This window comes from Nematolebias whitei, chromosome 14 (assembly GCF_014905685.2).
Source record: "Nematolebias whitei isolate Nwh7 chromosome 14, NemWhi1, whole genome shotgun sequence".
Taxonomy (NCBI): Eukaryota; Metazoa; Chordata; class Actinopteri; order Cyprinodontiformes; family Rivulidae; genus Nematolebias; species Nematolebias whitei.
This window is the reverse complement of record NC_056511.1, coordinates 15,757,228-15,772,068: the sequence shown is the minus strand read 5'-3', so window position 1 is coordinate 15,772,068 and position 14,841 is coordinate 15,757,228. Positions and strand designations below refer to the sequence as shown.

The 14,841-nt window shown below is 40.4% G+C and overlaps 2 protein-coding genes across 2 annotated transcripts in view; both read left to right on the top strand.

Annotated features, from left to right (window-relative positions):
* The window catches only part of LOC119419949 (arrestin-C), an 8,664-nt gene extending 3,034 nt beyond the window's left edge, over positions 1-5,630 (top strand). Inside the window, exons 3-17 of the mRNA XM_037687320.1 lie at positions 695-725; positions 809-869; positions 951-995; positions 1,080-1,270; positions 3,387-3,446; positions 3,522-3,598; positions 3,701-3,836; positions 3,952-4,036; positions 4,137-4,209; positions 4,298-4,435; positions 4,607-4,690; positions 4,767-4,790; positions 4,888-4,937; positions 5,041-5,060; positions 5,229-5,630. Coding sequence (XP_037543248.1) covers positions 695-725; positions 809-869; positions 951-995; positions 1,080-1,270; positions 3,387-3,446; positions 3,522-3,598; positions 3,701-3,836; positions 3,952-4,036; positions 4,137-4,209; positions 4,298-4,435; positions 4,607-4,690; positions 4,767-4,790; positions 4,888-4,937; positions 5,041-5,045 — 1,060 coding nt within the window. The 3' untranslated portion in view covers positions 5,046-5,060; positions 5,229-5,630. The remainder of the gene's footprint in view (positions 1-694; positions 726-808; positions 870-950; positions 996-1,079; positions 1,271-3,386; positions 3,447-3,521; positions 3,599-3,700; positions 3,837-3,951; positions 4,037-4,136; positions 4,210-4,297; positions 4,436-4,606; positions 4,691-4,766; positions 4,791-4,887; positions 4,938-5,040; positions 5,061-5,228) is intronic.
* Positions 5,631-8,128: 2,498 nt separating this feature from the next.
* znrd2 (zinc ribbon domain containing 2) lies at positions 8,129-14,835 on the top strand. Its single transcript, XM_037687319.1, has 4 exons — positions 8,129-8,203; positions 8,616-8,767; positions 8,849-8,933; positions 14,370-14,835. The coding sequence occupies exons 1-4, from the start codon at positions 8,188-8,190 to the stop codon at positions 14,807-14,809; spliced, it is 693 nt and encodes a 230-aa protein (XP_037543247.1). The 5' UTR covers positions 8,129-8,187; the 3' UTR covers positions 14,810-14,835.
* Positions 14,836-14,841: the final 6 nt, after the last annotated feature.

The window sequence follows — 14,841 nt, the reverse complement described above, 5'->3', positions numbered from 1 at the left end:
TATATATATATATATATATATATATATATATATATATATATATATATATATATATATATATATATATATATAATACAGGAATTAAAAGATGCTACGTCAGGGCTAAAGACCAGCTCCTAAAAATGACAGTTAGTAGTAAGGCATTTATTTGGAGAGGTTTAGGTGGTGATATGTTGTTTAACACAGGCTTCACGTCTCGTAATCAGCTTGACATGAGAGCACGCAGGTTATCAGCTATTTCTGGGCACTGTCACACCAAATGTGGCTGCCTCACCCGACCCAACCTTTCAATCCAAGCTGGGTGAGGTAAAGCTGCTCCACATTTAGCAATTCTTAACTGGATGATGTGGAATAAAGAAATCCTGGACCTTCTGCCACGGGTTTTTATTTTTTCATTTGAACCTTAAACAACTCTTTATATCCAGTGAATTCTGACTGTAACTGTGCTGGAGATTTTCCACTTCTTCAATGACACAAGTTCTGCAACATTTTGGAGCTTTCTATACATAAATACTTGCTCTAACAATAAAAATGTAAGATACATATTATTATGGGGCATGCAAAAACAAGAAAACGAAAACTGGATGAGTTGGAAAAGGATCTGAATTAATTAAAATGAACATTAAACCAGTTTTTATGTTATTCAGTTTTCTTGAAAGTCCAAACCTTGTGGTTCTCCTCTTTCTGTTTGCAGGGTTTTCAAGAAGACCAGTGGCAATGGAGGGGTCAGTGTTCGTTTCTTGTTTGGATACTCACATTGACGTTTTGTAAGTTCTGAAAGTTTAAACTGTTTCCATGTGTCCAACAGCTGACCCTGTACCTGGGGAAGAGAGATTATGTGGATCATATCAACAAAGTGGACAGATTAGGTGAGTTTTCTTCAATTGGTTTATTTTCTCTGAGTGTCCAGCAGCGCTGTCAGGATTTGAATTATAATCTTACCTTTTCAGATGGTGTTGTGAAAGTTGAACCAGCTGAGCTTGGTGATCGAAAAGGTAATACAATAAATATTTTACTTTTTCCCTTAGCTTGGTTGAGTCATTTGGACGAACAATAAATGTCTGGTTTCATGTGGGCAGTTTTCATACAGCTGGCATGTGCCTTCCGTTACGGCAGTGAAGACCTGGACGTGATGGGCCTATGCTTCAGGAAGGACATCTGGCTCTTGCAAACCCAACTGTACCCTGACGGCACCAAGCCTGAACTCAGCGAGATGCACGACACCCTGCTGAAGAAGGCGGGCGACAACGCGTACCCCTTCTCCTTTGACGTATGTGAAGAGTTTAAAGACTGGTCCATGTGTTAAATCAGTCATGACTATCCATCCATTATCTTTACTGCTTCTTCCTTTTTGGGTCGCGGGGGCCACTGGTGCCAAAATCCAGCAGTCACTGTGCGAGAGGCAGGGGACACCTTGGACAGGTGCCCAGTCCATCACAGGGACACATAGAGACAACCGTTCACTCTCTCACTCACACCTAGGGACAATTTAGAGTTACCAATTAGCCTAACGTATGTTTTTAGGCTGTGGGAGGAAACTGGAGAAAGCCCACACATGCACAGAGAGAACATGCAAACTCCACCCAGAAAAGCTCCCAGCATCCAGTGACCTTCTCGCTGAGAGGAAACGGTTCTACCAACTGAGCCATCGTGCCGCCTCAGTCATGATTAACAGAAGTAAATTATTTGATGAGCTTAAGTTACAGACTGCAGTTTTTAGATGGTGCAGCTTGTTCAACAAAATATTAATATCACAAAAAAGTTTTAAAAAAAAAAGAAACAAATGGTTGGAAAAAATGTACAATTTCTTGTGATCTTCTGATAGTCAGAAACAATTAATAATGGTTCCAGGTGTTACTCTAATAAAACACTAATATATCGGATGAACGAGTCTGGCTGAGAGGTTTCATAATCACTCATCTAATGTTTCCACAACAAATGAAAAATATCAAATACCACTAAGATTCAAATTTAATGCTTTTTAATGCCATTTAAGTCTTCAATTTGGCTAAATCCATTTAATGACTTTTAATGTTTTTTTAATGCCCCGTGGAAACCCTGCTATAGCAGCAAAACTAAGGGATAGCCAAGGAAACCCAAACGAACCCCAGCTAAATGATTTATAAAAATAAATTCAAGTCTTAGACGCAGTCTTAAAGGTAAACACGGTGTCAGCCTTCACAGACAAAAACTAGAAATTGATTCCACAAGAGAGGAGTCGGATGCTTTCCATTCTACTTTTTGAAACTCTAGGAACCACAAGTAAACCTGCTGTTTGAATGCAAGTGCAACAATATAGAACAGGAAGATCTTTAATAGAAAATGGAGCTTGATTGCTTAGAGCTTTACATGTTAGAAGCAGGACATGTAACGTCCGTGTGCTTTCTCTGTAAGGGCGTGTCGATCACGTGATGTTGTCATTAACTGTAAGCTGTGAAATCACTCAAAAGAATCAAAAGAAGCACTTTTTACTTGACTAAGCATATGTATAACACTGTTTTCAGGATCTTTTTGTGATAAAATAAAGATAAATATGACATAAAACTATCATTTTTATTCAACAAAATAAAATAATAAAAATGTTTGTCATTGAAAGGAAGCCACCCATTTTGTAACATGATTCTCAGAAAGCACATAACTCAGTCAGTCTTTGATATATTCAGCTGAAATTTGGCATGGTCGTAGCTGAGAGCGAGCTGTTATACAATCCTCATGCAAATAAAAGATACAAGATGGCTGCCTTAACTAAAAGGTAAAAATACAATAACTCAACAATTGTAAAAGATATTGAGCTGAAATTTGGTGTGGTGGTACCTGATCGTGATGCACAACACCTTCTGAATCCAAATCTAAAACTTGAAGATGGTCGCCAACGCTAATTTCAAATGGATATAACTCAAGAGGTTTTTAGAGCAATTTGGGTGAAATTTGTTGTATTGGTAGCTGAGAGTGATCCCTCATAGGACCTGACTGCAAATCAAAAGTCCAAGATGGCCACCAAAGCTACATTTAACCGGCTTTAACACAGCTACTTTTACACATATAGTCCTGAAATTTGGTGTGGTTATAACTGAAAACGTTCCCCATCACATACTGAATCCAAATCAAAAACTCAAAATGGCCACCATACCTTAAAATTTAAGAAGAAAAAGAATAAAAGACATTGATTTGTTGCCATATTGAGCTGAAATTTGGTGTGGTGGTAGCTGAGAGCAAACCCCAACACAGTACTGTCAAATCAAAAATTTTAAAATGGCCGCAACGTGGCAGTCCCCGTCAAAGTTTCCCCGGGAACGTTCAAGTTTAATTAATATCTGAACATTTAGCTTTGTGAATGAACTAATAAAAATAATTCTGCTGCTATAAATGTCTTGTTTCTTCTTTAGATTCCCAACAACCTGCCATGCTCAGTCTCTCTGCAGCCTGCGCCAGAAGACAAGGGGAAGGTAAGCCTTCGTTTGTGCTGACACCTTTTTATTACGTAAAGGCATGAACGTGAAGTGGTGAACTTCTCTCTCCAGGCTTGCGGTGTTGACTTTGAAGTGAAAACTTACATGGCCAAGGAGAAGGATAACCCTGATGAAAAGATTGAAAAGAAGTGGGTAAACTTTCTATCTTCACTCCTAAATTGAACTCCCATTTCAGCTGTGTGTCACTAATCTGCATGCTTGACAATTCCCTCTCCCTTTTGCCCAAACAGGGACACTGCTCGTCTCGTTGTTCGTAAAATCCAGTACGCCCCGTCTCAGGTGGGCCCCGGGCCCAAGGCTGACATCTGCAAAAGCTTCATGATGTCCGACAAACCGGTTCACTTCGAGGCATCGATGGACAAAGATGTGAGTGGCAAAGGTTTTATTGTCCATGCATCCTCCACACTCAGCTACAACAATGAACAAATATCATTTATCATTGATATCATATCGTCACCAAATATCATTTGGTTTCCCACAGCTCTACTTTCACGGTGAGGCCATCCCAATCAAACTCAAAATCAATAACGAGAGCAACAAAACGGTGAAGAAATTTAAAATCACCGGTGGGTGCTTTTGCAAAAAGAAACACTTTGACCAGATTAAATTCTGCGATTGTCAATAGAGCACAACCGGATTATTAATCTTTGTTGCTTTGTCTCACAGTGGATCAAACCACCGACATCATCCTCTACTCAGCAGACAAATACACCAAAACCGTCTTCACCCAGGAGATCGCGTACGTCCAGAAGACACCAAAAGCACACAAAGGATACAAATCCAGAGTGACGCGCTGGTTTATTTATTTGCGTTTTATCGTGTTTCAGGGAGACAGTGGAGCCCAACAGCACCTTCGAGAAAACTGTGTGCATCACACCCAGTCTGTCTGAAAACAAGGAGAAAAGAGGGCTGGCCCTGGACGGGAGGCTGAAGGACGAGGACACAAACTTGGCCTCCACCACTGTGTCAGTACACAAAGAAGAATAATTTAGTTTCACCAGTTTCAACTTTTATAGCCTTTGCATTTGCAGCAGCTTCTTTTAAATGCTGCTCAGCATGTGCGCTGTGTCAAAGTAGCACCCTTAACTAAATTAAACCTGCTAATCCCTTAAATCCCTCTGATTCCACCTTCACAGGCTGAAGAAGAATATAGAAAAGGAGGTGCTGGGTATTCTGGTTTCCTACAAGATTAAAATTAACCTCATGGTGGCTGGAGCTGGGTGAGTCTGTCTGTTTGAACCATTTCTGTCACAAGAAACAAGGATGAAAAACTCACAATGTCCCTCTGATCTACAGCCTGATGGGAACCCTCACCGCCAGGTAAGCAACATCTATCACAGCAGCTTTATTGCAGGTAATTACCAATAATTTGCGCTTGTTCCTCAGTGCTGATTAGCCGGTTTATTTTTCTGCACAGTGATGTCACAGTGGAGCTGCCACTGAACCTCATGCACGAAAAACCTCAAGGTATATTTTTCTAAAACAAGTTTATAGTTTAGTAGATTACAGCTCAGAGTTTTACATTCTCATCCAACTTTTCCCTTTTTTTGAATGCCTCCAAAATGAGTAGATTAAGAACGGCACGTCGCTGTAAGTACGTCTTGTAGTTTGTGTTGGTGCTGCCCGTTTATTTCATCTTCATTGTTATGAGTTGTACTTTTCAGTTAATTGAGTTAAAAAATAATTTATATTCATTTTTGCATGAATTTAATGTGTATGGTTGCAGTTAAGTTAAATAGAAACTACTTTTTTTTCCAGAAAGGAGGTTGCCCTGCAAGCTGAGAGGACGATCAAAGAAATTCAGCAAGACATTCGAAGGATGTGACAATAAACAAAAGAAGAAGAAAATGATGTGTGTCAAGGAAATAACAATAAATGATCAGCAGAAGAAAATCTTTTCAACGCATAAGGATATAAGAGGAAATACTAATCCCCTTCACAGCTTTTTGTTGTTTTTGTTCATTTAGTAATGTTATTTAGCTGTAGAGAGTACTTGTTTCACAAAAAAAAAAATCAAATTCTGTACGAAACTCCCAGAAGTGGACTTGTGTTATTTTAAAATTATGATGTGCACAAAATAGGAAATAAGTCTAAAGCCCATAAAACCAATGTGCATTCAAATACTGTGATACACTGACCTGTTGAGAACAAATAAATAGTTTATTGTGAAACTTTTTATTTTATTGGACTTTTCAAAAATCTCAACATGCAATAAAATCTCTTTTAAAAATATTTTAAAGGTGTGATTTATTTCTTGTATAGGCATTGACTACAAAGTTTATATATATATATAAACAGAAAACTTTTTAAAATCATATTATGTGTCTAACAACTTCCACAGGTGTGTTGGTCAGGCGTTTCACTGTCTCTGTCCGTGGTTCTGAAATAAGGTTTTTCCCACAGTGTTGAAATAAGTTACTGCTTCAAATGTGTCTTTTATTTTCACTCTAAACCAGGTTTCTCTCTTGCGATGGTCCAGCCAGGATAAATGATGAGGGCTGTGTCAGAAAGGGCATCCGGTCTATAACAATTTTGCCATAACAAGCATGAGAGTTTGTTCAAATGACACCATACCAGATCGGAAAGTGATGTTGACAAATGGTGCCAGCAGAAATTGTGCTACAGTTAGTTGAAGACTACAAGGAGAGAAAAGGGCCAAGAGAGAGAGGGAAAACAGGAAAGTCAAGAATGCAGGACTGAGGGTTGTAACTCTAAATGTGGGGACAGTGATAGAGAGCTGGCTGACATGATGCAGAGAAGGAAGGTAGATGTTTTATGTGCCCAAGAGACAAAGTGCAAGTGCAGGGTTTAAACTGTTTTACAACGGTGTGGATGGAAAGAGAAATGGAGAAGGGCTGGTGGAAGAAGAAGAAGAATTTTTTATTGTCATTGTACCATGTACTGTGAAGGAGGAGTTTACAAAGAATGTAGTAGAGGTGAAAGAGTGTCAGATGGGGTGATGTGTCTGAAGGTAGAAGTAGTAGAAGGTCTGATGTTAAACGTTGTCAGTGGTTATGCTCCACAGGTTGGATGTGAGGTTGAGGAGAAAGATAAATTCTGGAAGGATCTGGATGAAGTGATAGAGAGTATTCCCAGGGAGGAGAGAGTGATGATTGGAGCAAACCTGAATGAACATGTTGGTGAAAGAAACAGAGGGGATGAGGAAGTGATGGGTAGGTTTGGTGTCAAGGAAATAAACCAGGAAGGAGATGGGTGGTGGATTTTGCCAAGAGAATGGAAATGGCTGCAGTCAACACTTGTTTCCAAAAGAGGGAGGAACATAGAGTGACCTATAAGAGTGGAGGCAGGAGTACGCACGTCAACTACATTCTGTGTAAAAGAGGAAACCTGAGGGAGATTGGGGACTGTAAGGTTGTGGCAGGAGACAGCGTGGCCAGAAAGCATTGGAGGGTTGTGTGCAGGATGTGTTGTGGTGAAGAAAATGACAGAGTGAAATAAAAAAGAAGACCAAATAGTAGATTTTGAGGAAGGAAGGATGCTGTGAGGAACTCAGAGAGGAGCAGTTAAAGACTCCGAGTAGTAAGAATGAGATTCCAGATGACTGGACTACTACAGCAACAGTAATCAGAGAGACGGGTAAGAAGGTACTTGGTGTCATCTGGACAGAGAAAGGATGATAAGGAAACCTGGTGGTGAGATGATGAAGTGCAAGAAGCTATCCAGATGATGAGGGAATCAGAGAAGAATTGGGGCAATGACAGGACAGAAGAGCGATTGGAATACTGTACACTGGTAAAATGATGTTTGAAATGCAGCTGCCAGGAAAACAACAAAGAGGAAGGCCAAAGAGGAGATATATGGATGCAGTTAGAGAGGACATTGAGGTAGTTAGAGTGAGGACAGAGGATGCAGAGGACAGAGTGAGATGGAGGAGGATTATTCGCTGTACCGACAACTGAAGAGGGAACAGCCAAAAGAAGAAGAAGATATTTGAAATGGGAGGATGTGTGTTTAACTAATTGTGTTGTGTATTTATGGTTAAAATGTAAGATAAAAAGGCAGCAGAGCAGCATTACGTTATGAATTTAATTCTAGAGATGTTGCAAAAACCTTTTACAGTGTCTGTATCTTGACAACATGTACAATAGTGTGCATTCCATTGCTTATATTTGGTATTTTTTAATGAATGGCATAGACATTCTTTTGCTCAAAATCACAATCACTGCATCCCCCATCACACATTTCCATTGCTATATTGTTCATAAGCATTGTGTTTGGGCACCTGCCATTATTTTGGGTATCCTTATGTGTTATACTTTTGGCTATTAAAAACAAACACAAACAGTTCAAGCACTATGAGCAAAAGATGGTTTTAAAGATTTTCCATCCACTCAGCTGCAAAAAACAGTGGATGTTGGTTGATTTTCTTACAAGTTTCTTTAGTTCAATGTCCTTCCATAAGTTTTGAGCCTGCAGTGCCTTTCATACAAATTACTTCTCTTCTGATCTTATTTTTTACTCTAATGAGTGGGGGGTTTATGAGGAAAGAGAAAAACATCCGTATTTATTCTAATATTTGGTTGTTTTATCTTAATTAAGAACTTATCCGAGCCTGAATTTGCTTGTTTATTTAATTATATTACCAATTTTGCCTGCAGAGGGCGCTCCAATCCGCTGTAACGTTTCACTGAGACAGAGGAAGAAGACAGCGATGACCCTTGACGTCATCACGCAGCACGTATAGCTCTGAAGCAACATGGCTTTGAATGGAGGTCTGTAAACTTAACTGTTATCATCCCGCTAACGTGGACACGTTTCCCGTTTAGCTGTGCTGTTTTTTGGGTGTTCGTTCGACTTTCAATTAGGCGTTTATATTACGGAGACTTTTTAATTGAATTGTTGTCCTCACCGTAAAACACGTCGTTATTTGGTCGTCACCTCGACTTGCTTGCTAAGTGTTGTGTCCTGACAGATACACTCTTCTTAATTAAAATGGAACTCTGACCGCCAGGGTTAAACACTGACGTGTTTTTTAAAAGCCATTTGAATTGTAATAATATCAAAATATATAATTTCCCCAAATATGGACACGCACAGTGCTATGTGTTTGCAAACGCACACTGAAGTGTAGCTATCTGCGGTTTTGTAGTTGTGTTGACCTCGTTGTTGTTTTTCGACCTGCAGATGAGGAAGACTTTGAGTGGGAGCCTCCAAGTGAGGCAGAGATGAAGGTGATCCAAGCTCGCAGGGAGCGACAGGACAAAATCAGCAAACTGATGGGAGATTACCTTCTGAAAGGATACAGGATGCTGGGAGAGTGCTGTGACGCGTGTGGGGTGAGTGCAGGAGGCTCGTTCGTAGGTCTGAGTTGAATGAGTGTGTTGTTTTAATTTATATATTCTTGTTTGTGTTTCCAGACTATTCTTCTTCAGGACAAACAGCAGAAAAACTACTGCGTCTCATGTCAGGAGCTGGACTCTGATATCGACAAAGACAACCCTGGTAAACTTATTTTTTTTAATAATTTTCTCCCTAAATTTCATCATTTTTTTCCTCCAGGGTTATCATGTGTATTTTGCTACTGTATTGTTTTATGCAATGTAATTTTGCTTAAATCATGTGGTGACACAAATAAAGTTTTAGGTATTTATTAAGAACATGAATAATTGAATATTGTTCCATTTTAATCAGTGGTTTATGTAGGGGGTGGCACGGTGACGCAGTTGGTAGAGCTGTTGCCTCTCGGCGAGAAGGCGCCGAATCAAATCCCGTTCTGCCACATTCAAAATGACGTCGACGCCATTTTGATTTTGATGCACTGACTCATGCCTAGAAGTCAGGTCACTACATATAAAGTTTTTTTTTTTTTTTTCCTTCTTTCGGCTGCTCCCTTCTTGAGGGGTCGCCACAGCAAACTAAGTCGCACAAAGACTCTGCAATTATTTTTACACTGGGTGCTCTTCCTGACGCAACTACCGAGCTACCATAGCCCTCTGTGTGGAGCACAGAGCTGCTTTCTAGGGTGCCCGGGAGAGCAGATGGTGGGGGTTAAGGGCCTTGATCAAGGGCCCAGAGTGGGGCAAGTGAGGGTGGAGGCAGGTGTGGGTATTTCACCTATCCCACCCAAATTTTGATGTTGTCGGACTCGGTACTGGGATGTTGAACCAGCGATCTTCTGATCACAGGCCCACCTTCTCTAACCTCTGCACCACTACTCCCTTGCTCACTGCTTATCAGTATGATTCTATATTTATTGTGTTTTAAGCCATTTAACTGGCTCTATAATTGTTAACTATGAAACCAACAAAGTCCATGCTCAATAATCCAGGTATACGATTCAGCAATTTTCAGTCAGGTCATCTGGACAGTTTTTTTTTTTTTGTATACCTGGATTATTGAGCATAGACTTTGTTGGTTTTGAACCAGTTTGACATGACTGTTGACAAGGAAGAGCAAGAAGGGGTCTCTGCAGGCAAATTCGGAAGGCGTATCTGGGCGCTCATATCTGATTGGACTATAGGAAAGTGGGCGTATCTGGGCGGTCATATCTGATTAGACGATAGGAAAATGGGCGTTTCTGGCCGGCCGGATCTGATTGGACGATAGAAAAATGGGCGTGTCTGGACGGCCACATCTGATTGGACGATAGAAAAATGGGCGTGTCTGGATGGCCACATCTGATTGGACGATAGAAAAAAAAAGGCTGAACGATAGAAAAAAAAAGGCTGAACGATAAAATGCCGTAACCACAGACACATGATGTCTAAAAACAAGGCGTTATTGGCAGATTGTGTTAACCACAGGCATATTATGTCTATGGTGTTAACCGGTTCGACATTAGCGGCGTCTCGGTTGGACATCGCTCCAGTATACTGCCGCGGCGTCTCCATAACTTCTTTTTTCGACTCTCTTAACACAGAACTTCCGGTTACATTTCAAAATAAGAGCAACATAACTGGGTAGTGGGGAGAGCTAAATGTCAGGGTTTTTTTTAATACCTAGCCATAACATTAAAAAAACAAATTCCATTTTGGTTGTTGAAAAATGTGAACAAAGTTACAATCGATTCATAAAGAAAGAAAAATATTAATGATACTTAAACTGGCCTTGGGACAAAGGAGGTTTCCTTTAACTTCACATTTTCTTGTTCAACCTGCAGTCACTGCAGATGAGTGATTTGTCAGTTTCTGTAAGATTTCTGCAACTGGAGCAGGTATTCTGTTTACTGGTTAACTTCCTCAGCTGTCTCACATTTTAAAGGTCAACCCTACTCCATGTTTCAGTAGAAAACCAGCACATTTAGGAGTCAGTACATAACCAGACTTTTGGCCCTCACACCTGTACCCAGTTGCTCATGCTGCATGATGACATCAGATTTATCCATATTTTAGAAATTACATTTAGCTTAGTCGACAAAACAATACAAATGAAGACTGTCTGTCTTAAAAAACCCTCTTGGTTTTGCAGTAAGCAGCCTGATTTCAAACTGACATCTTGGCCAAAGGTAAAATAAAAATCTTTGTGTTCTCAGAAAAGTTGTTTCAGGACCTCCAATAAACTTATGTACACATCAAAGCACACAAGACAGATTCAGGAATTCTCTTTGTTTTCCAGATTTCACATTTGTTATTACCTTAAAACATACTCAGACAACATTTGATGCATCATTGAATTTTTTTTATTGTGTTTATTGGGACATCCATTTTTAGAAGTCATCGTAGCATCTGTTGGAAACACAGAACATAGTACAGTTAGGGTGTTGCTAGTTGTTACTTAATCCTGGATTGGATTTTAAAGTTAATTTTGATATTTTTTTCACAAGAAAAAAAAAGTTGATTTCCTAAAGTTTAACTATAAATGAAGGAATTTGTGCATTCAGGTAATTGAAAATTAAGTAATTTCTCTAACATCCAACCCATTTTAGCCACTGAGCCATACCAAACACCCATAATCTATTCTTGAATGAATTATTGACTATTATTGACAAATTACAGACTTTTTATTGAATAAGTTATTACTCATTATTGAGTAATGAAAGTCAACATCAGATGTTGGTCAACATTGTTGGGCAACATCTTGGGGTCTTCTAGAGTCAGTCTGAAGTGAGAGAGGTCCCTGACATGGCAGAAAGACATAGATATAATTAACAGCTTTTATTTATTTATTTTTCAGCTAATAACAACTTTTATTTATTTATTTTTTTCATATTTTTCAGTTATACACAGCTTTTAAATATTTATTTTTCAAGTATTAAGAACTTTTATTTTCAGCTTTTATTTTGAAAAGGAGCCGAGTGGAGGTTCACTTTACCTCAGTGCGTTACGACAACAACGAGAGAACGGTCGAAACTATCGTGACCTACAATAAACGTACTTCAATAATATGCATAAGTGAAAACATAACATACTTTATAAGTACAATAAACCATATTTCTTTGTCAAATATCGCAAAGAAACGTTACCTCATCAATGACTCGTGACTTTGAGGGTTACCCACAGCCAATCAGTGTTCGCCGCCGACAAACGCCTATTAAATACTGTTAGCCAATCAGTGTTCGCCGTCCATAAACGCCTATTCGCCAGAAACGCCCACTTTTGGTCTGCAGAGACCCCCTTCTCAGGAAGAGGGCCGGCACCGGAGGAGGGGGGCGTGACAAAGAGACCATCTTAGCACCAACATAACTGGTTTGTTCCATTTTGGAGTAAGCTGTTGGGGAAAGAATCAGTTTTGTGTTGTGTGTTTTTTTGACTGATGAAGGTGAAACGTTTCAGCACAAAAAAAACAAACAAAGAAACCATCCAGATGACCTGACTGAAAAATGTTGGTTAACTATAAAACATTTTTAGGCTCATGGTGGTACTTGAATCTCTGGCTTTACAAACATAGGACTTCTACATGTCAGACTGCAGCTCGGTATTAATGGAGTCGATATATCTGTGGCACTGCTCAGGTATTATGAGAGCCCAGGTTGTTCTGATAGTGGCCTTCAGCTTAAGCCTGTCACAATAACAAATTTTGCTGGGCAATTAATTGTCTCAGAAATTATTGTGCTAAACAATAATATTGTTTGAAATTTGACGATAATTAGTAATTATCGTCAAATTTAAGAAGAAATGTTGGTTAATTTTTGTGTGTAGTACCTTTTTTGACCACTGATGGCAGTATAAGACCATTTGAACCGATGGATGGATAGTGAGGGTGTGAGCAGTGTGTCTAATAAAAACAGGGAGGGAGGCCCCTTGACATGACATGGGCTGTCTCGTTCCTGTTCTTCAGTTGTCAAAATGGTGGACACTCGGTGTGGCTTGAGCTCTTTAGCATAGCATTTGGCACACAAAGCTTTTAATAAAAAATCGGTGAACAAGTTCTCAGCTTCTTTATGGAGATAAACTTTTTAGACAAAGACACGGGTTTCAACCATAAATTTTGGAGCTTTGATAGACGGAGGTCCCCCCGAGGTCGGCCTGTTAGCTTAGCTCATAGCTTAGCTGCTTTTAGATGGTTAAAATAGATTTTAAAGAGAAACGGGAAAGGGAGGGGTAAGTGAAGAGCACTGGAGTTGAGCCTTTTGTCATCCAGTGTCCAGTAGTAAGAGTGACATGAAAAAACGATAAAACCAATTAATTAAAATGAGTTTGATAATTTTCATTTATCATGCGATTAATTGATATATCGTTTATCACAACAGACCTACTTCAGCTCCTTTGAATTGTTGGGTCTGGTGTATCACATCTTCCTCTTCACAATACCCCATAGATTTTCTATGGGGTTAAGATCAGGCGAGTTTCCAGGTCAATTAAGAACAGGGATATTGTCCTTAAACCAGGTACTGGTATTGGCACTGTGTTCAGGTGCCAAGTCCTGTTGGAAAATGAAATCTGCATCTCCATAAAGTTGGTCAGCAGCAGGAAGCATGAAGTGCTCTAAAACTTCCTGGTAGACGGCTGCGTTGACCTTGGACCTCATAAAACACAGTGGACCAACACCAGCAGATGACATGACCCCCCAAACCATCACTGACTGGAAACTTGACTCTGGACCTCAAGCAACATAGATTCTGTGCCTCTCCTCTTCCTCCAGACTCTGGGACCTTAATTTCCAAAGGAAATGCAAAATTTACTTTCATTAGAGAACATAAATTTGGACCAGTCAGCAGCAGTCCCAGACGAGATGCTTCTGATGCTGTCTCTTGTTCAAGAGTGGCTTCACACAAGGAATGTGACAACTGAAACCCATGTCTTGCATACGTCTGTGAGTGGTGGTTCTTGAAGCACTGATTCCAGCTGCAGTCCACTCTTTGTGAATCTCCCACATTTTGGAATGGGTTTTGTTTCACCATCCTCTCCAGGGTGCAGTTATCCCTATTGCTTGTACACCTTTTTTTTTCCTACCACATCTTTTCCTTCCCTTCGCCTCCTTATTAATGTGCTTGGACACAGAGCTCTGTGAACAGCCAGCCTCTTTAGCAATGACCTTTTGTGTCTTGTGCAAGATGTTAATGGTCGTCTTTTGGACAACTGTCAAGTCAGCAGTCTTCCCCATGATTGTGTAGTCTACAGAACTAGACTGAGACCATTTAAAGGCCTTTGCAGGTGTTTTGAGTTAACTAGCTGATTAGAGTGGCACCAGGTGTCTTCAGTATTGAACCTTTTCACAATATTCAAATTTTCTTTGATACTGAATTTGGGGTTTTCATTAATTTTCAGTTATAATCATCAACATTAAAATAAAAACATTTGAAATATATCAGTCTGTGTTTAATGAATGCATATAATATAAAAGTTTCACTTTTTGAATGGAATTACTGAAATAAATCAACTTTTTCATGATATTCTAATTTTATGACCAGCACCTGTATTTGTCATCTCACGTGCTTCTTCTCAAACATCTTGCAGTAAATCCCTCATGTCAGTCTCTCCTCGTTGTTTCCTCTCTCAGCTCTGAATGCTCAGGCTGCGTTGACTCAGGTGAGAGAACGGCAGCTCGCAGCCCAGTCCCCTCCACCGACCCACGCCGCTCAGCTCAACGGAGGTGCCAGCAGCAGTCAGTCAGGTGGGACGGTTGCTCAGCCTCGACCAGAGCACTGCGAGGGAGCTGCTGCTGGTGGAAGAGCCCTTCTGCCTCCGCCGGCTGTCCCGGCTCCTTCAGCTCCTGCCGCCCCCACCGCAACGCTGACGCCCATTCGTCCCCCCGTTTCTCCTCAGAGCTCCACCCTCCGACCTGTGCTGCAGGAAGCAGAGGAAGCAGTTCTCACTAAACTTCGCTGGGCCACCACCCAGCTACAGAGTTCATCGTCGCTGGAGGCGAGCATCCAGCTGTGCAGCCTCATCACCAGCTGTGCCAGCTCGCTGCGCAGCCTCAAAGAGCTCAGCCAGTAACGACAGTGGACTGGTGGAAACCAAGGAGTGAC